At 46.1% G+C, this 25,771-nt stretch overlaps 2 protein-coding genes across 4 annotated transcripts; both read right to left on the minus strand.

The window, feature by feature from the left end:
- Positions 1-9,398: 9,398 nt before the first annotated feature.
- LOC136049873 (NF-kappa-B inhibitor zeta-like) lies at positions 9,399-17,017 on the minus strand. Of its 2 annotated transcripts, XM_065738401.1 has the most exons (12): positions 16,576-17,017; positions 14,509-14,633; positions 14,123-14,171; positions 13,838-13,881; positions 13,041-13,699; positions 11,913-12,018; positions 11,585-11,731; positions 11,366-11,426; positions 11,012-11,178; positions 10,819-10,929; positions 9,944-10,052; positions 9,399-9,652 (listed from the first exon to the last, which is right to left on the minus strand). In XM_065738401.1, exons 1-12 carry the CDS (start codon positions 16,814-16,816, stop codon positions 9,642-9,644), a joined length of 1,830 nt encoding a protein of 609 aa, XP_065594473.1. In that variant the 5' UTR covers positions 16,817-17,017; the 3' UTR covers positions 9,399-9,641. The 2 variants fall into 2 exon arrangements, with proteins under 2 accessions (XP_065594473.1, XP_065594472.1); XM_065738400.1 differs by having other exon boundaries at positions 9,399-10,052.
- Positions 17,018-20,324: 3,307 nt separating this feature from the next.
- Positions 20,325-25,759, minus strand: IFT46 (intraflagellar transport 46). Of its 2 annotated transcripts, none has more exons than XM_065738403.1 (10): positions 25,463-25,759; positions 25,238-25,389; positions 24,959-25,033; positions 24,754-24,847; positions 24,154-24,282; positions 23,610-23,728; positions 22,960-23,026; positions 22,618-22,678; positions 21,938-22,023; positions 20,325-21,511 (listed from the first exon to the last, which is right to left on the minus strand). In XM_065738403.1, exons 1-10 carry the CDS (start codon positions 25,751-25,753, stop codon positions 21,416-21,418), a joined length of 1,170 nt encoding a protein of 389 aa, XP_065594475.1. In that variant the 5' UTR covers positions 25,754-25,759; the 3' UTR covers positions 20,325-21,415. The 2 variants fall into 2 exon arrangements, with proteins under 2 accessions (XP_065594475.1, XP_065594474.1); XM_065738402.1 differs by having other exon boundaries at positions 23,610-23,731.
- Between the last annotated feature and the right edge of the window lie 12 nt (positions 25,760-25,771).

The raw sequence follows: 25,771 nt of genomic DNA on the forward strand, positions 1-25,771 counted from the left end.
TGCACTCTGCTTTTTGCAGTGTTCAGTACAGAAAAAAGTAATTATTTGTGGTTATCTTGTCCCATTTTTCAAGACCTGTGGCAGGTTTTAGTACACAGTTTGAGGGTCTTGTTTTGAGCACCTCCTTCTCCCTTTTCCACGGGGATTTTAAAAGCTGCATCATCCAGTGGCTCACCCTGTTGAAATCTGTGTAAATGGAGTCTGTTGTATCTTAGACTGATGGGTGTTTAGGTGCTTCTGAAACCTTTGCCCTTGTGATATAGAAGACAGCTGTCCCAGCCTGCATGTGTCACGGAGGAGGTGTTTTATATGTAGCAGAGACCTCTGCTTCCATGTGAAATATCTAACCAAACATGCAAAAGCATTTAAGGGTAACATTCCCCATTTCTCTCCTTTGCTTATACCTTCAGTGGCACTGTTTAACACACGTTTCTTAAGGATATTCCCAATAACTATCAAGTCAAAGAATTGGGTGGACTCGTTAGAGCTGCAATAAGTGCCTTCCAGATATATTTTGTGTGGCAGTCATTACTGCACTGGATAATCAACCTGGAAAAATGGAAGTGGACAAGGAGGGCATTCAGGGAAAGGTCTGAATCGAGGAATTGAATCGGATTGAATCTAAACTAGGCAGAGCTTGAGCAAACAGGAAACTTCAGGAAGAAACTCAGGGACCATAGAAATGCAGTACTGCAGAAGAGAGCTGCTGTTTGTAACTCAATACAAGGGGCTCCCGTGAAGATAACAACACAACGGTGGGTAGGATGGTTGTTTACAACACAATGGAGGGTCAAGAGAAGATAAGTGGAATTGCTGTTTGCAACTCACTGGGGGAGCCTGTGAAGATGAGGAGGCAGATTTGCTGGCGACATAATGTAATCCCTTTTAACATCTGGAAATTTACTTTTAGCTTTAATCCTATGAGCACCGGAGATGTCACTCGCTTTGGAATTTCTGTGCCTATCTTTGGGATGTGATGAATATTAATGTGTTATGCCTTTAAATGTGTAGTCGTTTCTCTCTTCAGTGTGCTTGTTTGGTGGAGAGATGCCCCGTGCACCCAGCGCCCTCGATGTGCAAATGTTGTGCTTTACAGGACAACGTGCAACAGAGCATCCATTAAAGCATTTTGATTCTTAAGGCGGGATTCAGAGGGAATCTGAGCTGCCTGTGTTTTAAATCACAGTCCAGAGTGTTCCCAGTGTGTGGCTGCCCGGTGCTGGGGGTGCCCAAACTCAGCTCCTTGTTTGAGTTTGCATTCCCCAGGCACTGAGCTCTGCCTCTGAGCGTGCCTGGAGCTGCCCCCATTGGAGAAATCCTGCGCATAGGTCCTGCCCAGAGCAGACTGGAATGCAGGAACTGGCTTTGCTTCTGCCTATTCTGTCCCCCGCAGGGCTTCGCTTGGTGCTTAGTCACAGAGCACACCCACTAAGTTCTGATACTTGCCAAATCAAACAGAGCTATTTTGTTGTCTTCTCCTTCCTTTTGTTTTCCCCTAGTATCTCTTACCTCACAAGCCAATGCCTTGCTGCCAGTCAGTATCTGTGAGCAGGAGAGGAAAAGAGGGAGTGGAGAGGAACAACTGCTTAACCTGACTGCTCTGTTCAGCTGAAGCTGCCAACATACTCTAAATAAAGCAATTAATAGTTCTGTGGTTAATCATCCACCTCCTTCGTCTCAACAGTTCTTCTATATTTCAACCAGCTTCTTCGTAGCTCTGGATTCCATTGTGAATCTCAAAGTTCTGTTGCTGGAATATACCCCAGGGAAATTCGGGTTGGAGAGGGTTCCCAGTCAGACAGCACAGATCGAGCTCAGCTGTGGGAATGCATCGTGCATGGGGTGAGGAAATGGCACCAGAGTTTATCTGGGACATCACTTCTCATAGGCAAGGAGCATGAGAAGTTGGCAGCTTTCATTCATTCAGTAAAGATTTTATTAATTAGACTGCTCTGTGCTGAGCAAACTTGTGTTCAGTGGTGATGGATCTGGAATAAGGAAATGGCTCACAAAGCTTTTTCCCTGTTAAGTCTTAGGTTAAGGATTGCTGCTGCTGTTAGTACAAACCCTTTTCCACAGAACAGACACACACTGTTGCTCTGTATGTCAGACTGTCATCTGCCTGGCAGGGACTGGAGTTGAACATCCCCATAAAACATTTCATGACTGTAATCAAGGGCAAGAATAGCTAGAGCCTGAGTCATCCACAAGGCCCAGCCTCACATGGTGACAAACACAGGTAACTTTTAGTTGTTATTTAACTTTTCAGTCCAGCAAAAGGACACACACAGACACAAAGAAAAAAAAGAGAGGCCAAGTGCAACAAGCTCCTTGTTTTCCCTTTAATATTTAAAGATAGAAAAAAAAATGTGCAGACTATTGTGTTTATTGTGTCAAAAAGCAGCGTGTTATTGAAGACAGAAAGTGGAGGTTTCACACCTTCTCAAATATTGACTGAAGAGACCAAAGTGTTCTTATCTGACATGGGAAAGGATCCCTGGTGAACAAAACAGGTGTGGGATTTTCTGTGGGTTTTGTTGTTGTTGTTTGCTTGTTTGTTTTAAGATCATGTAATTATTTTGGTTAGGAGTGCTATTTTTTCCTTGTAGAACATAACCACTGGTGTTTCCAGTGTATGGAAGATCCACATTACAAAGAGCATGTTATGCTTCACTGTTTTTCTTTCTGGTCAGCGGGGTTTGAGGGTTAACTGTTGTTTTAATGTCGTGACATCTGAATGAGAGGCACTGATATATTTTTAATACACATAGCAAGGCAGACCAGCAACATTTTCATCTTTTATCTCTATAAAATCAAACAAGGGTTTTCTAAATGAGGGAAATGTGTTCACACAGACACAAGGAGTGTGTATTCTTCTGTAAATATTTGACCAACCAACTCCATGGTTGTACCACATTATTATTTTTCAGTATAATCATTATTCTCCAGGCAATGCTCACTGTAGCCTTTGATTCTGCCAAAGAAGGCAGAATCGGATAATGCTTCATTTACAGTCATATGGACTTTCTTAAGAAAAGATTAAGGAAAAGCTGAAATACTTTTAAAACCTTCCGGTGAAAGGCTGGGCTTTCACAAATGTACCCTGGGGCAGAGCCAAGGTTCTCGATGGCGCTTCCCCTGAGTGACTCTTGGAAGATCCTTGAGTAGCTCCGTGTAGCTAAGGCTGAGGATGTTATGGCAAGCAGATATTTGGGGTGCTCCCTTTCAGTTTCACAGCTGGTTGAACTGGGAGAGGATGGTAAATTTAATGTTCTTCCCCATCAGAGAGAAGATCTTGCTTTGCAATGCAGTGTGTGTTTTCCTGTGCTTGAGTGTGTTTGGATCTGGTTTTTTATTTTTTATTTTTTTGTAATATATATATCTGGAATGTACCTTACCCTGCAAAAGAGGAAGTAATCCTTTTCTGTACAAAATACAAATAAGTGACAGTGTAACCTGGAGTTTCTCAGGGTTATTTGTCATCATCACAGAAACAATACCCATTTAATTGCAGTGGTGAAAGTGACCGACATACACAAGATTCTTACGTATTTGCCTTCCTCTTTCCCTGGCTTTCCTGATTTATTTCTCTTTATTCTTATTCTTCAGTGCTGTTTTAATTCATTCCTTTTGGGGAATAAAATGAACATGAGGCTTCTGGCACTTGGGACTCGATCACCGTGCTGGAAAACAAAATCCCTTAAGACTGTGTAATTTGAGATAATGCTGTATCATAAATAAAAGAAAATGAGCACAGATTTTTCACGTCTCAGGGAAATGCAGACTTGGAGCTGCACATTTAGTGGTCCTTTAGTTTTTAACCATATGTATGTGTGTGTGTGTGTATTTTTTTTTGCAACAGCAGTGTTAAAGCCTTGGAGGACATAAATTAGTGCCTCTGCAACTGAGCTCTGTTTCTGGATAAGGAGATGGGCTACAGCAGAGTGTATGAAACACAGTGGGGCTTAGCTTTGGTTTCCTCGGGGATTTACAAACCAAAACTCCATTTCATCATAAGAGAATGTAGCTGAGGCTTTGGTATAGCAACATTATGTTGATGGAAATAGCTTACTATTACATGAAGTAGAAATCCAGTATTAAGGTGACCTCCATAACATACGTGAATACCTTGAGGATGGACTTGAGCAGTGAATGTGCGTCATGTTAGCAAACAAACTCTTTGGCTGCAGACACCAAGGACTGCTGGGTTCTGTAGAAGCTTATCTTGTCTTATATCAGAAAAGAGATTACCTTTGTGTGTGAGTAATAATTCCAGTGAAATTGAAAGGTCATGTTATCTAGGAGTCCAAACATGCACACCTGGAACCATTACAAAATGAAATCAGAAACTGAAAAACTATTTAGATTCATAGCAAAGTAATGTATGTTCCTAGCATTTCCTAGTGTTTTTCTAGCAGGCGGATATCTCTCGCTGAATTGAAATGTGATTTCACAGCAGCCCAAGCTGTGCTCATACCTCTTGGTCCCAAGTTGTGAAGAAGCTGTGTGGAATGGGGAGAATGAGATCGAGAAAAGCCTGGTGAGGATGACAGATGCTGAAGTTGGAGGGGGCTGTGCTTTGCAGACAGTGACATGTCCTGTTAAGTCTCAGTGCTGGTGAGGATGGAATTTGTTTGGCCTTCAGGGCGAGTTGCTGTGTGTTTCCATGCTGCTGATGACCAGCTCACTGTGAATCTCCTTCTGGAAGTAATTGTAAAGTGTCAAAAGTAGACTTCTTTGGCAGTAAAGGGCTTTATTTAAAATTAGAGGGCTTTATTTAAAATGAATCTTAACATTTGAATCTGCCACTAATGCTTTTGTACTAGCCCGTGCTGCATGCTTTCCCTTAGATCAGAAGGGAGTATTTATCCTGGCTTAGGTGCAAGCTTCAGGTGATGGTACTGTGATTTCTGCATGTACCTGTTACACCACACAGACTTCAATATTTGTCTTCAGAGATCTTGTACATTCTAAAACACGAGGCTTCTGTAAACTTGTTCAGCCAGTGATGACAGATAGGGATGATAAATGGAGATAAATTAGAGCTGGGAGAGACAAGCTTCTCATGGGTGAAGTGACTTCAAAACAGATGACAAAGGAACATATATATTGTCACCTGGAAACTCGGGGAAGCAGGGTGTTTGTCTGGGTGCTCACTAAGAACCCCTTTACCCTCATCTTCTTCCTTCAGGAAAAACTTTTCTGGATAACCTCATTTTCAACTTCTTCCTCCTCGTGGAAGCCACGTGGGATGAAGGATGGGGAAGAAGGCAGGAAGCTGAGAGCTCTGCTCCCTGGGGCGGGGAGCCTGGAGCCCCAGCCCTGCACGTGGAACTGGAGGGGTTTCTTGCTTCTGGGCTGATGGTGAGCTGATGCTCTGACTTTCCTTTTCCTGCCTCTTCCCCACTCCACTCATCGGAGTGCCTGAGACACCATGTGTTGCAGTTGCTGAGATTCCTTCCTCTGCGTCTGTTTCATCTGTTAAGTGCAGCTGCAGAACAGCTCTTGTTTTGAACTGAATCATTTCGTTTCCAAGTTTCTCCAGCCACAAGCAAAGCAGGAAAAATAAAACTTGATGGGTGAGACTGTTCTAAAAGAATCTGAATCAGCCAAGAGCTCAGCCTCTCCCTCTCGCTTGGCTCCGAAACTTGGCTCCTCCAGCTCTGCCTGCAACTCAGCCCAGTTGTCATCATGTGGAGAGATGCGGAGCTGTGGGAATTGGGATGCAGAGTGGTGAAGAGGAAGTGCCAATGCTTCTTCTCAAGTAGGATATATATGTACACTTTCTCAGAAAGCTGAGGAGGGCTTTCTTCAGTGCCTTCCATCCCTGTCTTCCCAATTCTTTCTTTAGCTGGGATTTTCTCCTGTGAAATTCAGCACTGTTGTCCCATTCAGTGTAACTGGTGGGAAAGGAGAATGGAAAAACCTTTGTGCCATCACCAGCTACTGACAGCAGCTCCCAGAGGAGCCATATGCACCCTCCAGAGCTGCAGTCTGTAACAGGCTGTCTTGCTGGCTGCAGAATTCTGTGCTGCTGAAAAACTGGGCCGGGATCTCCTCTCTGCTCTCCCTTTTCATTCTTTCTCCTATTTCCATGCACAGAAAGCTTCCATCTGACTTGCGTGTTTCCATAAAATATCTTCTCTAGCCTGCTCATCTTCTGTAATGCTTTCTGCCACCGCTGCAGTTTATTTTGTGTATGTTTCCTAGGTGTACATGTGGTGTTTGGTGGCAAAGCTTGTACCTCTTTGTAGCAATTTATAGCAGCTCATGGTCAGCGCTGAGAACTGGTAGGAACACATCCATGTGCACCACAGCCTCTATTCAGTGGAGCTTTTATTTTCAGGAGTTGCTGCACTTGTGCAGCAGCAGCACTGAAGCATCTGTGTTTCTCTGCTCAGCCTTAAGGTGCTGAGTTTGTGGAAGAAGGATCTAACCTGCAGCCAGAGCACTGCTGAGGTAACAGGGAGGATGGAGTTCCTGTTGCCCGGCCTCAGGCTGTTTTAAAAAAGACTTTGCTGTAACTTGCAACCTGTTTGGGGGATAACTTCAGTTCCTAGGTCTCTGGCTCAGATACCTTTTTCACCCAGGCCTAATGGAGAGGCTTAGAGCTGGCAGCCCTGAGATGTGATGTGAATTGCTATAGGATCCTGCACCTCCATTAACGACTGTGGTTGCACTGTCATTCACTTTTAAGTGCAGGGACCGTGGCCTTGCAATTATCACTGGTGGTAAATGTGTGCAGTAGAGCTCACGTCCTAAACAGGACCTTCTTCCAGGCATTGCATGTCTGCAGCAGATCTCTCGTTTACCTTTTCCTAAACAGGAACATCCCCGAGAGCTGCTGGGAGCATGGGATCTGATCTAGTTACCTATTTCTGCCTTTCAGTGCCGAACTGTTTCTAATTCCATGGTGAAACTCTTACACTGCCCTTCGAAATAATTATGCATGACGGTGCTCGCGTATCTTCAAAGGAGCAGGGAACCAAAATAACCCTGTGAGCCAGTGCATGACACTCATTTTGTAACCCAGGGTGAGAAGCGAGGTGAAGAAGCCAAGCACTCCTCTAAGTTTGCCCTGTTCAAAGGCAACGGCTGCAGCCCGGGGGAGCGCAGGGAGCTGGCTGGGGATTCATTAGCTGGAGGACGCCCTGCACGCAGGAGCTCGCAGTGATGCTGCTCACGGGCAGGACCCGGGGCTGGGCAGCTGTGAGCCCGGCTGGCACGGCACTGCGGCTCGGCGTGGCTGTCAGCGCCCTGTGAGCACTGCTAACTGAGCGTGTTTGAGCTGGGGCTGTCCGAAGAGACCTTGTGTTGTGCTAACAGTTCAGAGAGAGGTGTCCTTTCCTTTGAGACAGCCCCGAATCGCTAACACTTCCCCTCCAGTTGTGACATCCATTGCACATACTGGGTGGAAAGCCCCAGCCCCAGAGTAATTCCATTTAGTAATATTTATTTCTCCCCTTCCAGCCCAGCTATTGAGAGCAGCTGTCTGTTGTACCACTTGCAGCATCAGCTGTGCTGGGAGTGAGGAAAGCCCAGTGCTTGCAGAGCCCTTTGGGCGCTGCGTGGACTCTTTGCCCTTCTGCCCCCCCCCCTTACACACTCATCAGCTTCTTTCTTCCTCCTAATTTGGGCTTTTCATGACCACCACTTCCGCCACGAGCGTGTTATGGCAATGGCAGTTCATAAAAATCAGAGCTTTATGCAGCATGAAATCATGTATTTATTGATGTGCAGGAACAGTGAAGCAACATAAAGCACAGTTACTAATGGAAATGCAATTAAGATATAACTCACAGAATATATTTCACAGGCAAGCTCAGTTTAGCATATGTTGAATAAATGATAGGTTAAGGCTCCTGTCCTCCTTGATTAAAGCTGAACATACATTGGATTTCTATGCTTTTTAAAGATATCCCATAAGAAGATACCTTTATTTTGTCACTTAAAATCTTGTTGTGCTCCTATGTTCACCGTGCTGCTTCATTCTTCATTTTGTTTGTGAGGCAGCATCTCTTAGCTTTCACTTAACAGAAGGAGTCTTCAGTTTCAGTGGGTGTTGGATCTGATCCTTACATCTCACTGGTGGAAGCTGAACCACACAGAAGATGCTCATTAATTCTCTTCAAATGGGAAAGGGCTGTGAGCTCAGATGTGAGTTAAAATGCCAACATGAAGGAGGAATGGGTGGTAACAGAGGGGTAATGGAGGGGATAGTCACCTCGAAGCACGAGAGGAAAATCTTTGTATTTCCATGTGAAACCCAAAAGGGGAAAGACTTTATGTGATTAAAACATGCAGAACACCAATGGGAGGGGGTGGGTGAGTGTTCCAGTGCTTTACAACCCATTATGTGAATAGCAACACAAAGTTGTACGATATGCGTAAGAATCTTGAAGTAGCATGCCTCATTCTGACCCGAGAAAATGAACATAGATGACAGCAACGCTGATCAGCTGAGGACATGGGAAACATAAGGAACGACCAAAATCCCACTGGAGTTAACTTAAACACTGTCATTCTTCAGTAAGGCTTGCTTCATGTTGTGCAACGTAGCTCTTGGAGCTTAACACTTCAGGGTACCCAAGAGGAAAAAAAAGAAACCTTTTGATGAGTAAATTCAAAGGGATCATTAAAGATCAGTTCCCCAGGCATGCTGAGTGCTGGATCCTGCAATGGTTACACGCGAAAAATCCCTCAATTTACTTTACTGGGAGGTGCATCCATGAGCTGATTGCTGGATCAGTCCTTGTGTAGCTAGCTAGGTAAATGTAGATTGCTCCATACGTAGCAAACAGGGAAGTTTCATAGAAACCAGCTAATTCACAATCAGAACTTAAAATCAAATGATATCACATCTGGGAAGAGATCTTTGCTTTACAATAATTAGTGAATTTCCAGGAATCCCATTGAATACTTCAGTATCTGGCAGCAGAAAATATTTTAGGCAAAGCTGCTTGATGTAACAACTTCTTGTGAAGTATTCTCACAGAGCTTCATTTTATGAAGACGTATTCCTCTGCCAAATCACCGACAGTAAACCCATTCCAAATGTTTTACATCCCAGACTTCACCTCAAGTCCATTACTGGTGGCAAATTCTGACTGCATAGATAAACAGCTCGATTTCTGTTGAAAAGATACACTCAGTAACAGCATTACTGTGTTTTGCTTCGGTTTAGGTCTTCTTTTTTTTTTTTTGCAGGGGGGGGTTGTTATTACCTTTTTGCAGTGCCATTGAATTCAGGCTGCAGAGACCAACCTTACACCAGTACCCCAGTACTAGGCTCTCTAGGGCTAAAATCTAAGGTTTTCTTCTTAACCAATGGCAGCTGCATTAAAAAATTCAGATGTTGGGATAGTTCCAGTGGGCCTCCAAAGAGCAGTGCTAGTGCTCAGCTTCATGGGAAAAGACCGATTCGTTTACTGGAGCATCTAACACTGCATGCCCAGTTCTGTTGAAAGCTGGCTTGAGGACTTGCCCTGAACAGTTTACTCTTTAAAGCTGGGTACTGAGGAGATATTTTCAACAGTCGGTTCAAGCTGTAATACTTTCGAAGACTTTTACTGTCTGTTCTTGGTCTATTCTTCAGCAACAGCTGCAGCACACAGACCACGAGATGCAGATAATGAACCTTATCAGCATTTCCCTGGAAGGTAATAAATGAACACATATTCAGTTCAGTTTACATGTTACATATTCTTTCTCATGCCAGATACTCACTGCCATATTTCCTACTTGGTTTTGCAAGCTAAAGAGATTCTGTGCAGAACTGTGGACTTAATCCAAAGTCTATCATAAACCTTTTCCATCAGTTCCTGTGAGGCTCGTGAATTATGGTTATATAGCAGTGCAGGGGATGAACTAGAGCTTGACACTACATTACAGCTCTTGTGTTACTGAGATTTTGAGTAGGTGAAACCATTCTTCCACAAAATACCTTTAAGAATGATGTCAACAAAGTCCAAAGGTGAAATGGCCAAAAGTTCAGAGAAGTTATCTGGTGGTGAGGGACATGGCATTCTTGGAGCTTCCAGCAAACCATTACTCTGTATGGATGAAGAAAGCAGGACAGTAAATTTCCAGAAGTCTCTGTGTTAGGAGCACGTTCTGGTTTTCACATTCTGAACCTGGGTTCTGCTCCTTGCCATAGGAAAGGAGAGGGTGGCAGTTATCAGAGATGAGCTGTGTTGGAATTATTTTCAATGCTTCTGTTGTGAATTATCTCTTACAGAGTGTAACTGCAAAGAAATGAGGTTCCCTAATGGACCTGAAATGAAGCTTTAAGTCTGTATTCTTAGTTCAAATCTGAGGTTACCAGTTTCTGTATATGTGCACAAGTGAGAGCTCATATCTGATAGTCAAAAGACAGTGAAAAAGATAAAAGAGCCGTTGTTACCTTCCAGAACTGAATATTTGTTTAATCCTGGACAAGAATACTGAAATCTGTGCTGGATATTTCATTATTTCAGCTGAAAAGGATTTTGAAATGGAGCTATCTGCTAAGCATACAAGCTTTTGCTTCTCAGTGCTGGTGCCTTGTGTCCTATACCAAGCACTCAGCAAGAGCCACAGGTACCCATGGGATCACCTGGATATTTTGGGACCTCTGCCACGTGCTTTTGGGTGATGTCAGTGTGGAACTGGGTGGAAGAGTTCCTGAGGAGCCATTCTCCCACAGAAGGGATTCTCTGTGCTGTGCCAACTGGGGCAGGGCTGGGAGCATCTCCTGTGCTCACAGGGCCATAGGGATTGTGTTAATTCAGGAGCATGGGTGTGAGGTCAGAGCCTGTGTGACAGGTGCTGTATCATTACCTCTTGAAGAATGTCCTGTCCCTTGGGTTTATGAGTCTGGAGCAAGCACATCAGCTCAGTATTCTCCTCAATTTTTAAATAGGGAGCGGTAGTTTGACACGAATGCAGTACCTGCAAATTGCAGTAAGGTCTGTGATGGCAGCCAAACGAGGAAACATGAGGTCGCAGTAAAAAGCCTGCTGCTGATTCTCACCTGCAGCTCCAGCTTTCCTCCCATCTGCAGTAGGCAGTTAATTCCCTCGAGAATTTGGTCCTTGCGTAGTTTGAGAAACCTTCCCATGTCGCTGTCGCTGGCGGCTTTCTGAGATTCCACAGCTAAGACGGTGTGGGCAAGAGCAGCACAGTGCAGCGGGGTTAAACCTGGACAGAAACCATGGAGGGGTCAGACACATCCAGCATCTGCACAGTAGGAACCACCCTGCAGCGTGCTGACAGCCCCACGAAGGTGGGCAGTTTGAATGCCAGCAGCTCATCCTTTGGCCCAGGTGAAATGTGTTGTTTGAAGCTCCTGACACCAAGCATCCCTGCGGCGAAGCTTTCCTCTTACCAGAGTGGTCCGTCAGGTTCACTGCTACACACACGCCGTTGTCCTTGCAGTTTTTCAAAACCTGAAATCAAGAAGGTTTTGAGACGATAAAACCTCACTTCAGCCACATCAGACCAAGGCTTTGCTTGAAACAGTTGTCTATTTGAATCAAAAGAGCACACATCTGACTTCTGCTCTGTCCTTCCACGTCACATTGCACAGCAGAAATGATCAACGCACCTCTAAAACCCGCAGGTACCCATTCTCTGCACACAGGTGCAGTGGGGTTTTCCCCAGCCCGTCCTGCTCGTTGACGTTTGCCCCCAGGGATATCAGGTCACTGACCATCAGGTGTTGGTTCTTCTCTGCAGCAAGATGCAATGCTGTCTGAGGAGAGAAGAACGAGAGAAACCCACGGTTGCTTTAAAGCCATTCTTATGTTGCACAGTGCTGGTAGAGAACGAGATGGGGAGTGGGGACCTGAAAGGATGCTTGGTGTCTGTCATGGTGGCAAAGGCATCTGTGTGCCATAGGAAATGAGTCTACTCTTGGCAAGTGAGCATCCTACCCGTTTCTCTGCATCCTTCTCATCAATTTTATTGAGGGATGCAAATCTCCGTGCAAGTGCATAAGTCAGAGCTCTTCTTCCCTGAGCAACAGCCTTGTGCAGCAGCCTGGAACAGAACATGTTTTAAACAAGCAGAAGATAAAGGAATGGTTAAATTACTCAAAAGTAACAGAGATTTCAAAGCATGAAATGTTAGAGGGTTGCAAACATCAAAAGCTTGTGATATTTAAGCATTTAATTTATTTAGTATTAATAAAGGAGTCGCTGATTTCCCAGCTTTGTTTGAATTTTTTGTCTGCCAGGATTTCTTGGTCCTCCCTTCTCACTATTACCCCATTCCTGTCCTATCCAGGAGCTGCCACACCCTTCCTTCCAGCCACCAACCAAACCTGACTGCCTCCTTTTTTTTCCACCAGCATCCTTTAGTACATGGAAAAAGCAGAGTAAAACCCAGAGAAGGGAGACCTCTTTCCTGCACTGAGAAGAAGTATTTCCAAACCATAATTCAGTCCTATGTAGGAGAGCTCCAGTTCTTCCGTGTGTCCGGACTCAGTGAACTGCTCAAAATAGTGTTTCTCCTGAATGCCACACTGGAATTCTTGCTAATTTGGGCAAGCCTTTCTTTCTGCCTGCAGGAAATATTGACACAGGCATCGGAGGTGTTTTTCCTTTATTTTTTTCTTTCTCCTGTCCCAGAGCATGGTAACTAAGCCTCAGGGTTGGTGTATTCGGTGTGTGGTCTTGCCTTCATATATTCCTTTGTCCTTGTCACCTGGTGCTTATGTTCTTTGTAAATGTCAGTGTGTTTGCTACAACTGCTCGTGACATTTATGATTAGTTTTATATATGTGTGAGAATTTGGTCCCAGTCACACGAGCTGAGCTGCATGAGACCTAAAAGTAATTTTCCTTAGTGAGTCTGCAGCGTGGAAAAGATCTCTTTTGACACGAAGTATTTCTAATCTTACTAATGAAATTCTGATTTGGTCTAAAACTGGGGGAACTGAAGCACATCTGAACTTGTCATGGAGCTAGAAGACCTTTGCTAAAGGTGTGCCCTCCTAACAGTTGAAGTAACAGTCCCAGGAAATAGAAATCAACATATTTCTAAGGGAAAAAAGCTGGAGACCTGTTGCCATTTTCATCAGGTGCAAGGAGTTTGTCTGCTGGAATATTCCTCAGCAAGCTTTCCTCCCTGTGTAGCTGGAACTGGAAGAAAGAGATGGCGGAGAGATCCTGCTGCGTGAAAGCAATCGAGGTCAGCCCCGAGTGTCCTCCAGAATGCAAAGAGTCCCTGTCAGCCTCCAGAACTGGCTGTGGGTGGGCTCCTGCTGGGCTGATGAAGGGGGATGTGCTCTGTGCAGGGTGCACCCAGCAATCCTTCTGGGCACTGCTACCTGTGCCCTGCATCCACCAGCTGCTCTCCTTCTCCCTCGTCCTCGAGAACGTTCCTGGTGAGTCGGGTTCGTGCATGTCGTTCTGACCATCACAAAAGGAGCTCTCTACCTCCTCCTGCAATGCTGAGCTGCAGTCTGTAAAGCAGCAGTGAGAACGCAGCTTGGTGAAGCTCTGGCACCTCTCCTGCGTGCTTCCAGCTGCCTGCTTGCTTCCTCCAGCTCCCCACCAAGGGGCCTGCAGCTCTGCAGGGAAGCCCTGCCAAAAGCCATCGGGTGCAGCACGTGGAGATTCCTTCTTCAGCTGGCTCTTGTTCAAGTCTTCCTGCAGCACCTCCACCAGGATATCCAGGTCCTCTAAGCCTTTCAGCGTTTGCCCAATGCTCTGCTTGCTCTGAAACAGCAACAAAAGTGGTGAGGGCAGAAGATGGGGGAGGGAAGTCAGACATGAAGTGTCCTGTTCTTGCTGGGTGATATATGGGAAATGTGCCTGGGGAGGCTGGCAGCGCGGCGCTGAAGGTGTTATGCATACCTGCCTAAGCTGCTTCTCTGTATAAGGGTGAACTCTTCTCTTTTCTGTTGGAAAGAAAGGAAGAAAAAAAGCCATTTGAGTTTGGGGCAGGGGGTACTACACAGAAATATTCTGTCCTATATAACACATCCACAGTGAAGGTGCACTGCTGCCCTGCTCCTGCCACTGAAGGGCCCCTAGGGAAGGCGTGGGGCACTGACCCTGGGGGTGGCTCAGCCCTTTGGTACTCAACACTGATGTCCCTGTGTGCAAAGGAGGTGATGTCACTGAGAGGAGCTTCCCAACCTGTTTTTCCTGAGGATCCTTTGCTTGCTGTCTTCACTAATAAGGTTTCCTGAGGAGACAAAAAATAATAGTAATAATAATAATAATAAAAACGAAACTAAGTTTAAGATGTGTGCATATGAGAAAGTGAAACAATGGCAAACCGTGTGACCTAAACTAACTGAACTGTATTTTGCACTGTGTACTTTGCACGGCAGAGACTGAGTGTGAATGAATTTCCACGAGTGGAGTGGGCAATTTGCCGCAGCCACACAAGGACAGGGGCACGGCCTCCTTGGAAGCTGCAAGAGCAAAAAGGGCTGCTGCTTCTTTGGGCCATCTTTGGATTGACTGCAGGGCATTATTCAGAGCATGAGAGCTTCCCTCCCTCAGCCAGCAGCCCTTACCTGGCTGGCAGCTGGCTCCAGCCCCTTGGAAAGCCGGACCTTCCTCAGCAGCTCCCGCACTGGCATCTTCACCCTCACGCCCATGTAACGCCGCCGAGGAGGGGGATCCGAGCTAAGAGCGGAGTCTGGAAAAGTCACAACATGATGCTCAAAGGAACAGAATCCTCTGAGCTGTCAGAGAACAGTGGGTGAGGTCACCCTGCGAGCTGTGATTCTGGTGTTCATCATCACTTGTGGGAAATTTCCACACCACCCCACGTCTCCCCTAGCTCTGGCCTTTTATTAAGTCGCTTTCTGCTCACCAATTACTGTAACGCATTGCTTCTTGACTACAACAGGCTGTTGCAGTACATCTTTGGGTGCAGTTTCCTGTCCCACGGTTTATTATATTGATGTTGTTAAAAAAAAATAGGGAATAGAATTGTTTTAGAACTGACACAATGATGTCATGTGCAAGGTCTTTCTGCAGTGGCTCTTGGTGTATTTATCAGTGCCATGTGATGCAAAGGGAAGCAAAGGTTTTCTGTACTGAAATGGAATAGTTATTTGAGAACATACATAATTGTCCAAACAAGTTTGCCATCGTCAAAATAAGCTGCTCTGTAATTGTTTGCTAGGTCTTCTTGCATCTCACACTTGAATCCCAAAACTTGAAAGACTTGCCCAGATTAGGAGCTTAAATGCATTGCTTTTGAAACACCTTTTATATAACACTGCATCCCTCAGCCCTCTCCCCTTGAGGATGATCAACCTTCCCATAGCATGCAGCCAGTAACAGCTGCCATTGTTATAAAATGACAGCTTGACTGCAATGGTTCAGCAGCATCCCACTCGTTACACATGGCATGGGCAGCCTGAAGGACACGCTGGGGTCAGCGCGCAGCTGCAGCAGAGCCCAGCAGACATGTATTGTACCTCCTTGGAGCAGCAGTGCTGCCACCAGTGCAGCTGCATGAGAGCTGGTTTCTAGCCGTGTCATGTTGTTTCTGTGCCCTGCTCCAGGCAATGACAGCTGACACCCTTCGTCCCAAGGAGGATGTGCTGAATGCTTGGTGCTGAGTGCTGTGCTGTTTGTGGATGCCCAGCCTGTCACTGAGTGCTGGGACTTCTACAGTGTAGGTTACTTCTCAGACTGCTCTTGAAATGGGACTGCTTCCTGTGTTAGGTTGGTGTTCTGAAGAAGGATGATTTAGTCATTGTAGAGTATTTACTTCCTGAACTTGAAGAGAGCTTCCAAGAAGGAAAAGGACCGACTTTTTACAGTCTGATAGTGACAGGACAAGGGGGAATGGTGTTAAACTACTAGAGGGGCAATGTCAGTTAGATGTGAGGAAGCGATCCTTCCCTCAGAGGGCGGTGAGGCGCTGGCACTGCTGCCCAGAGAGCTGTGGGTGCCCCATCCCTGCAGGCACTCAAGGCCAGGTGGGATGGGGCCCTGGGCAGCCTGAGCTGGTGGGGGGCAGCCCTGCCCATGGCCGGGGGTGGCACGGGGTGATCCTTATGGTCCCCTCCAACCTGAGCTGCTCTGTGTTGCTATGATTCTATTTCAAAAGTCTTCATGTAAAGCAATATGAAAAGGCACAGTTGCAGGCATGTTATTCTCTTTCAAGCTATTCCTCAGTAAAAATGATAGATAGTGGGTTACATTACGTGCTCGGTTGTATCCTCAAAAGCGAAGAGCTCAGCAACAATTGGACAAGCACACTTTCACATCATTTTGTAGCACTAACTACTCAGAGGTCCTATCTACATTACAGTGCCATTAAATTCAGAACCAAACTTGCAATTCAGATGGTGAATGAGCAGCAGAACTCTGGAGATAGGCAGAAATAATAGAGCACTGAGCTGCCCTTCGGGAAGCAGAACAATTTCTGCCTTTAGCATAGCAAAGCACAGCCAAATAACAACAAGGCGTGAGTGGGAGCACACCACGCGCCTTTGTTTGACATTGCTGCCCCAGAAGCTCACTGCTGCTGGCACAAATGGAGCTGCAAGTTGGTGTACGCATCTCTTTGATTCACAAAAGCAGCCATAAAACAGAAAATGTCAGTAAAGATTTGATCTTACCGGTGGGAGCAGACATCACTGGAGGTTTGTGTGGAGGAGCTGGGTAGATCTCAGGGCTTGCAACATTAAGTTCAGTTAATCCAGAGTCTGGCAGCGATGGGCTTTGTTGAAAATGCCTTTTGGGACTGGCAGTTTCCCCAGGCTGTGGGGATCCCTGGCCTGGACTGTAGCCACAGCGTTCATTTTCAGGGATGTTTTGACTGCCCAGTAGCTCAGGGCTCATGCAGACTGTCTGCTGCATTACTTCTGCGTGCGTGGAAGACAGATGAAAAGGAAGGGTGGGAATAAAAAAACGTCACTGAGTTGCAAAAGAAAAAAGCATCCAGTTTCACATCGAGAACAAGACGGCTGTATTTAATTCTCCATCGTGGTGAGGCCCCACTCCCTCTTCTGTTCTGCACAGCAAATTGTAGTGGCTGCAGAATAAAGACAGTCCCTGCAAACTTCTTGTGAGAGTTTCTTGGCTGCAGCGCTGCCTGGCTCTTTATAGTCAGGCACTGCCCAAAGGACGTCAGCAGGAAGGTCCCACCCTCTTTCCCAACCATCTGCAGCAGCAGCTGATGAAGAAATGACTTTTCTCAAGGAGAGGCTGAGCACGAGTAGAAAAGAGCTTTTCCCTAGACAGAAACCATGACAATCTGCTTGATTTACTGTGAATGGCATGGGTAGGGAAAGAGACCTCTGAATGGACTAATAGATCGGATTGTGCAGATGAGCACAGGATCCAGAAGCAAATGTTTTGTCGATTCCTTTGTCAGAAACAAAAAACAAAGCAGTTTCCCCAAATCTGTGAAAGATGAGTTTGAAGAAACTTCAAGAAACCAGAACAATCTCCCCTTAAGCACAGAAATCCAGCTAAGGAAATACACCCCCACCCCCTGTGCAGCTTTGAGTCTACCAAGAGAGGCAAGCACTACATCAGGGTCACAGAATATGCTCCATGAAGGATTTTGGTGTGGATTTAGTCTGGTTTTTGGCAAGGAGGGATGCTGAAGTATGTGATGGGCACAACAGTTGAAGCTCACACTGAGGATCTGTTTGGACAGATCCTCTTTTTGCAGTGTGTCCATTTCCTCATCACAAGGAGGCCTCGGAGCCAGGTTTAAACTCTGCTCTCACGTCCATGGGAAATACCTTTGCAGTTCACGTGCCTGCTTGAGGGCAATGAGACTTCAGCTGAAGCAGGTGCTTCCCTCGTGTAGCTTGTTTGGAAGGCTGCAGACCTCATCCGAGGCAGCATCTCCCTTGGTTGTGCCTTGGAGAGCACTCCAGCTTTACTCCTAAGCAGAATCCCTCTGCATGTGCCTGGCCAGGAAACAGACTTTGTGCGCCAAGTCAGGAGAACTGGGTTACAGCTTTCGTTTTAATTGGGCACTGACTTCTCTCTACAGACTTGCACAACCCTCGTGTCCCATTTCCTCTGCGCTGCTGCAACCCCAGACTTAGGAATATTGGAAGAATTATTCAGGCAGCGCTCAAAATTAGAGCTGGTGTTTGTAAAATGAGCGTGGGGTCAGGCACCAATATGGTGGTATTACTGCATCATAAAGCATGGATGCACAGGGCAGAGGCATGGCTAACAGACACGTTTCTTTGCTTGGCTGCCCATGGTCTCAGCTGACAGACCAAGGCAGATCTCTTACTCCTGTGAAATCCATGGGGCTCTGTAGGTGTTGTTTGGAGCTTAACAAGCTGTTGTTTCAGTCCCTTGCTTAGTGGGCTGTAACTGGTTTGCCCAAAGGAAGTGTTCAGTTGAAAGATATTTCTGGGGTTGGAAGATTATTTACCTCACTAACAATGAGACAGCCACAAAGAGTAACTATTATTCTTGACTAAGGACACATTCTGCTCTGCCTCAATAAATATTTCCCTTCTGTCTCATGCAGTTTGCCTTGTAGATTGTGTGAGCCCATGACAAACTGGAGCAAGGGTCTGTCGTGCCTTTGTAGTGCCAAGAAGTGGTGTGTTATTCTGTGAACATTAGTGTTCTGATCAGAGGGATGAAGCATCATTAGAGAACTAATTGACACTTGTATAGGTGGGAAAATTTGGCTTACTGCAATCAGGAAATTACTGTGATGAACCATTGCATTTATTGGGTTTTATATCACACTGCAGATTTTTCATCTTCCTGTTCTTTCATGCTCCAATCTTGTATATTGGGCAGCTTTCATGCTTTACTATTACATCCATGGTAAAGACAGGAATTAGCCTGGTTTTATGACACAGAAAGGACCAAAACATATTCTTGTAGCCAGGAGAAGAGAAGCAGTTTTGAAAACCAGCAACAGAAACCTTGGAATGTGGCCCCTGCAAGAAACTGTCTCTAAGGCTTTGTATTTAACTGGGAATCCTGTGGTTCTTTTGCTTCCAAATTCACCAGGTACCCGACATTTTATGCAAACTCTTCGGAGTTGCAAGTTCAAATAGCTCTTACGAGTCTTATTCTACAAATATTACTAAAATCAGCCCAGACTGGAAACAAGCTGTCCACCCACAGCTGCGTCGCTGTCCCGTCTCACCTGTGATTTTGAATTTGGATCCACTGAGAACGCCAGCGGTCATGTTCTCCTGCAGACATGGTGGCCAGGCAAGTTTCAGCATGCACAGCGAGTGGATAAACTGTAAATAAGGCTTTCTAGGATCTGGTAATACTTCGTCAGTCGGTGCCTCTTGCTTCCCATAGCTATGGGTAGAACTCTTTAGCTTACAGCCCAGTAAAACTTGGGTTGGAAAAAGTATTTTCTAGCTGGGGAATATTTGGTTTACATCATCTTCCATAGTTTAAAGGATGTAACCTACTTTGTACCATTTACTTAAGAAAGGGGGAAAAAGTCAAGCACTGAGGAAGTATGGAATGAGGAGGAGGACATAAATATAAGCATTAAAGTCTTCAGTGGCCACATGGGGAAGGAGATGAGGTCAAAGCACAGCTTTGGTCGGTCATGCTTAGAGCAGCCCCTCTCTGCAGGAAGGACTGGCTTGCATTTTCTGTCATTTGCCCTCCTTGTTAGGAAAATTTGCTGGATCTTTGCCTTGGGGATTTTTTCCCTTTCTGAATGTTCTCACGCCATTAAGTTACTTTTAGATAAATGGTCATCACCATCGAGAAGTTCCAATTGAATAACTGTAGTTAAAGCAGTTCCTTTCCAATTGATTTATGATGGGCAGCTCTGCCAACCTCGCTCCATGTAAACTTTCAGGTTATGCTGCTAGTGGGTGCAGCTCCTTTTATACCTTTGGATGCAGGATGAATGCTCTGTAGCTTCCTTCATCCCTTGTTGCTACATGTCTCCTTAGTGCACACACCCACTTTAACTGCATTTACTGGGTTAGTTTTCTTGTCTGCCTTTCCCTTTTGATGCTGCTGTTTCACCAGCTGTTAACTTGCCTTTGTTGTAAAGATTTCTTCTGTTAATATTATTTTTAAGTATGTAGGGATCAGGAGATGTTGGGCTAACTTTGCACTGCTGCAGAAAGCAAGCATGGCTCTTCTCTCTGCATGTGCTTTCGGTGTCTGATTAGAATGTAAATAAAACACAGCCTTTGCGTATAGCTCTCTTTAAAGGTGGGCAGTTTACTGTGTAAGAAGGCCTTCAGCTTAACAGATGTCCAGTAATTTAACACGTACTCATATTCAGAGCTAGTGCAGTGTGTGCAGGATTTCTTGTGCTGAGTGTCTCCTGTGGGAACCTCTGATGCAAAGGTGCTCCAAATGAGAAGTTGAAATTACGCTGTACTTCAGATGTGCATACTTCCAAAGGCTTGCATCCACGCAGGCGCTGAGATGGCCTCGTGACGTTGCTCTGCAGTCTGTCTCACATTTTCATAGCAAACAGGAATACCTAATTTGCTATGCTGGGACAAGCCAGCAGGTAATTGCATCTCAGATCTCTGCTGGCGATGGCTGGCTTCAGAAAGAAAGAAACTTATAATGAAAGAGGTCGGCGCCGTGCAACTGAACCTGAACAGCTCTTAGTCACAGTGATGATGACGAAGCATGAACTCACCTCACCTTATGCTGCAGGACACAACTGTGTTGCAAAACAAAATGAATTCATCTTTGCAATAGCAGAGTCATCCAGATCTCCCTGAAATCCCTGCTCTAGTAACTGATGCCCCGCTCTCGTAAGGCTTTGAAATCTTTAGATGAAAGACGGTGTGTTTTCACTTGGCAGTGATTATTTCCTTTGGTAACCACTCATGCTCTGTTCTGCCTTTAGGTGGCAGAAACAGAACATAAGAAATTGGCAAGGTCCCTTTTCATAAACTGTGAATTCTAAATGCTACCTTTCTTTAGTGATGCTGTGTATTGTGGTCTCCTCTGTTTTCCCTAAGCATAGATGAGCACTCCCACTGGCTTTCACCAACTCTTTCTGAACAATGGATAGAAAGCAATGATGCTGTTTGCAGCAGCAAAGGGAATAGGAAAAGAGGCTCTATAACAAAGGGCAGAGAAGACCTAAAACCCTCAGAGTATAACACACCTTGAAGCACACTGGGCAGATGAAAGGTTTGTGTGAGCGTGGAATTTATTCCTACATGCTGTAGCAAACACTCAGTGAGCCTCTGCTCAGCAGCATCAGTGCCACATGGAGTCTATCATTTGGAAAAGCAAGTTTAATGCTTTATTCCCTGGGGATGAGTCAAAATGGAGCTATCAGGCAGCGTCTGCTATAAATGTGAAGAGTACAGTTCTACTTACAAATGGAGAATAACTCATCAGTATCTAAGGGAGGCTTCTGAAATGCTGTGTGCTGCTCCATGGGTTGCTTTGGTCAAATATCTCTCTGTACAGCAGCAGACAGTGATCTGAGAGACGAGGGTTTAAAGTGAAGCTTCAAGTAAAGCTTAATACTTCTGCTTCTGCTGACTGTAAAAGTGTGTTGGATGGGGGGCTCCTAGCCTTCTTCCCTTCAGCCAGAGGCTTGAAATGCTGCAGGAGAAAGATCAGACTCATTAATTACAGTACATGTGTACCTGAAAATGCAAACCACTTCAGTACCATATGAGCTGCATGCTCAGCAGCAAACCTCCCTTTGTCCATGTTCTGCCTGTGCTCAGCACAGTCACCATGACTTTAGTGGGAAAAAGCATCTGGTCTCATGCTGGTTTGCTAAACCATGCATGCCTTGCAGTAAGTCAGAGGCTCCTTGTGTAATACTGCAATATCAGTGTTGGGCTATCAAGATACTAGGGAAATGAGAACCTTAGAAAATGTTCTGTAGAGACTTTTTAAGATAGTTTACTGTTTACTAGCTCTTCACAAATGCAGAGAGCACACAGCAAGGCCAAATTTAAGGTCAGGAGCTTTGTAATGCTTCCAGCTGAGTGACCTGTGCCTGTCTGGGGGGTTGCTTACCTGGGAATTCTTGAACTCCGAGTAGAGTGAGAAAAGAACATGCAGAGGCTGGATCCAGCTCTTGTACACAGGGATGTCCAGAATGGCTACAAAGAAGAGCAGAAGAGTACAGGACTACAGTGCCCTACATGGAGTGCTGTAGGTCAGGCCTCAACTTCTCACTGCCTGCAATTACTTGGCCCTTTGCTCATCTATGACTGCATGCGTCCTTGCCACAAGAGTCCGCTTCCTACTGAAGACAACAGAGAATGGTCTTGATTACTTAGGCCTGAACCTACACCTGAAGGTCTCCTTTTTTAATAACACTAACAGGGCAGGAGTACACTTGTGTCTTCAGCAGTGAACGTACACAAGACTGGAGTTGTTCTGTTCTGAATATCCAGAAGGACCAAGCGTACCTACAAGAACTGAGTTTTTGGCTTTTTTCTCCCACCTAAGCTCTTAGAAGAGAAAAGAGTTGACTGCTCACTATCATCAGCTTGTGGAGCAGAGCAGACAGAACCCAAGCCCAAGGAAGATGAATAGCAATGAGATAACAGTTAGTCAAAACACCCTCTTTGGACCAGCCTGAGATACCTCAGTCTCTCAAAGCTGAACATTTCCATTTGTTGGCAGTTTCTGTGCTAGGGATAATTAGATAACCTTTAAGTAAGGGAAAGAGAGGGATCTTCCCTGCTTACCACATATCATGTCAACGTATTCAGCCAGGTCACAGTTCATTTCTGCAGTTGGGAGGCCCACCTGGAAAAAAAAAAAGTTGTCAGTTCTGCTCTAGTATAGCAAAGGCCTGAGAGCATGCACTAATCTCAGGCTGAGAACAGAGGTGACGTGGGCAGCAGCCAGGCATTCAGACTTTAGGCTGCTCCTATTCTCTGGTAAGTGGGAAATGATAAGTGAGGAGCAAATCTCAACTGAGCAGGGTGCAGGCAAAGTGGTCAAAGAGGAAGAGATATCCAGATTTCAAGTGGGATCATTTTTAATGCTGTGCCCTGAACCACCTGCCTGCCACTTGGACGCCATACCTTTCCCAAGAGCTCCTCAAATTCCGGAGACCACTCCTGCATGAGGGTCTCTATGTCAGGCATGGGCCTGTAACAGAAGAAAGAAAAACAGAAACTTTAGGATTGCTGGCAAGAAGCTGAAATGGTTTCCTACTGCCACTGCTGTGAATGGAACAGACCATTCTAACCCACTGAGAGAGATCTGCATGTCTACTGAGCATCATTTTGGGCATTTTTATTTGTTTAAACAGAACTAACTTTTATAATTGTGCTTAGCACTACAACTAAAGGAACACGCTGGAACCACCACTTCCTTTGGAGTGAGGCTGAGCTGCTGTGAATTGGAAGTCTGGGCTAAAGAGAGTGTCACGACTGCTGAGACTCAAACCAGGACGTGGTAAAGAATAAGCCTTGCCTCCTCTGACTTGTCCAGATCTTCTTTTTACAGAGTCATTGACTGCAAGAAGTTGGATGTCACATATGCCAACAGTTAAAGGTGTTTTGAGGTACAGAGGGAAAGAGAAGGACAGAGAGGGACACATATGTGGTACAACTACCCTGAAACTCAGCACTTCTCCCTCTTAGAGACATTCTGATCATTCTGTGCAGTGCTCCTGCACTTTGCCACCAGCCACCCACTGTGCTGACGTTCTGCAGACAGAATGTCTCACCTGCTGTAGTGGACAGTGGCAGGAGGTTTGCAGCGGTGCAGTTCACTGATACTTTCAATCCAGCTGTCAATGGCTTTGGGGTTCTTCTCTGCATTTTCCACACTTTTCACTTTTATATGCTGCTAGAAACAAAAATACAAACTTGGAAGCACTTTGTGGTGCTTTGTTTTTTTTTAATACCCTGTGTTCACTCCTGATTAACCATGTGGTTTCTCTTTTGCATTTCTTTCAGAATTCTTCAGATAGAACAGCAAGTGGGAAACAAAACCAGGCAAGGAGAATTTATAAAAAAAGCCTCACCCAGAGGAAATCAAAAGATCTTAAGTCTGTACTAAAACTTGCCTGAGGCAAGGCTTAGATACATTTCAGTTTAAAGCTATACGTCAAAAAGGGTTATTTTTCTGCTTTTAAAGCCAAGTTATCATTTGTGTTGAAAGCCAAGTTATCAGTTGTGTTGTGTTGCTATAGTCCCACAAAGAGTAAAGTGCGATGCATTCTCTCTAGGCAGAGTGCAATAAATGCCTCCTGTCTCTCCATGACTCACTGTAATGTTGTGCTGTTTGGAATTCTCCGTTAGCCAAAGGGAGAGTACTGTGGGATCAGACTGCTTCGTGGATGGCTCATCTAAGACCAGCAGACCGAGGTTATCAGGCTTGCCATCTGGGCGTGGGACCTGCAGGTAGAATGCAGAAGGTGTTCTCTATGGAAGCAGCAGAGGACGCTGGAACTATTTTGTACAGTGCCTCCCTGTTGTTAAGAATTCAGACTCAATTCAGAAGGAATTTGTAGGCATGTGCTTTGAAAGAGCAGAAAATACGAATTGCTAGCACAGCAGTACCCGAAAAGCACAAGGTACTGGACAAAGAAACAGGCAGCCCTTGCCCCACATTATGTATGTGCTATGTGGGATGTTACCAAAGTGACCAGCCAGGTCACAGTGTTGTTACATGTGATCTCATAGGTGTCTTTAATGGGATCTGCTACAGTGCCCTTGCCCTATGCTGCTACCAGGACAACGTGCTTGAGGTCAGGACAGTGTGCCTGGGGTCTTGGCAGTACAGCCTGCCTGCCAGGCTCACACCAAAGCCACCTTTCATTTCAGCCTGTATGGAAGTGGGTATGGGGGTACCTGAAAATACGGTACCTTCAGAAAGGCATCAATGTCTCCAACAGCAGGAATAAAGTCTGGAATAAAAGGCTGCAGTTTGTGCTCAATCTCTATTGTTTTCGGAGTGTACCTGGAGTGAAAAAAAGAACGGTATTACACAGTGGGTGACTGACATTTCCTGACAGATTTAGCCTTGAGACAAAGGAGGGCCAAGGGCAGGCTAAATCCTCTTTCAACTCACCTCCTTATGTACTCAAAGAGTTCTTTAATTTCAGGAGATACCGGCAGGTAGTCATAATCTGCTAGGTTGTAGTCACTGAAGAAAGGAAGAGACATTCATGCAGACATTACTTCGTGTTAGCTTTTGTACAAGAACAAAGGCACGAACACCGATCCCGCTGTGCCACAAAGCTGTGAAGGAAGCAGCAGCAGGACGGCTCTCACTGAAAGAGGTTTCTTGCGCGTGGACAATGCCGCTGAGCCCTTTTTACCACGGGCTCAGGCTGCTCCTGCTGCTCACCTCTCCGGCGGAGCCCCGCGCTCATCCGAGTCGTCCTCTGAGTCGCTCTCGGAGGAGTCCTCATCCTCATCCTCATCATCGTCGTCGTCGTCGTCGTCATCGTCATCGTCGTCCCCGCTGGCAGCGGAGGGGCCCGGCCGTGCGGCTGTTTCCTTCAGGGCCGGAGGGACACGTCCTTACCGTGCCGGCCCTCGCTCGCCCCTCGCGGCCCCGCGCACCCCTCACCTTGTTGCCGCCGCTCTCGCCGTCGCTGCTCCGCTCTCCCGCTCCGCTGGGCCGCGCTCTCGGGCCGCCGCCTCCGGACCAGGGCGGCCCCGGCCGGCGGGAGCCCCGCGGGCGGCTGGCGTTCCCCGCCGCCTCCTCGGCCTCCGGCAGCTCCAGACTCTCGTCGTACGGCTGGTTCTCCACCGCGCGGGGCTGGGCGGAGGGACGCGGGGAGGCGACGGCGCGGCCCTTCCCGTCCCCGCTCACCTCGGACGGCCGCCGCTCCGCCATGACGCCGCCCTCCGTCGCCATGGCGACCCCGTCTCGCTT

The sequence above is a fragment of the Cyrtonyx montezumae genome, unplaced genomic scaffold (assembly GCF_038088225.1).
Source record: "Cyrtonyx montezumae isolate F1298 unplaced genomic scaffold, pur_monq_1.0 scaffold_22, whole genome shotgun sequence".
NCBI lineage: Eukaryota > Metazoa > Chordata > Aves > Galliformes > Odontophoridae > Cyrtonyx > Cyrtonyx montezumae.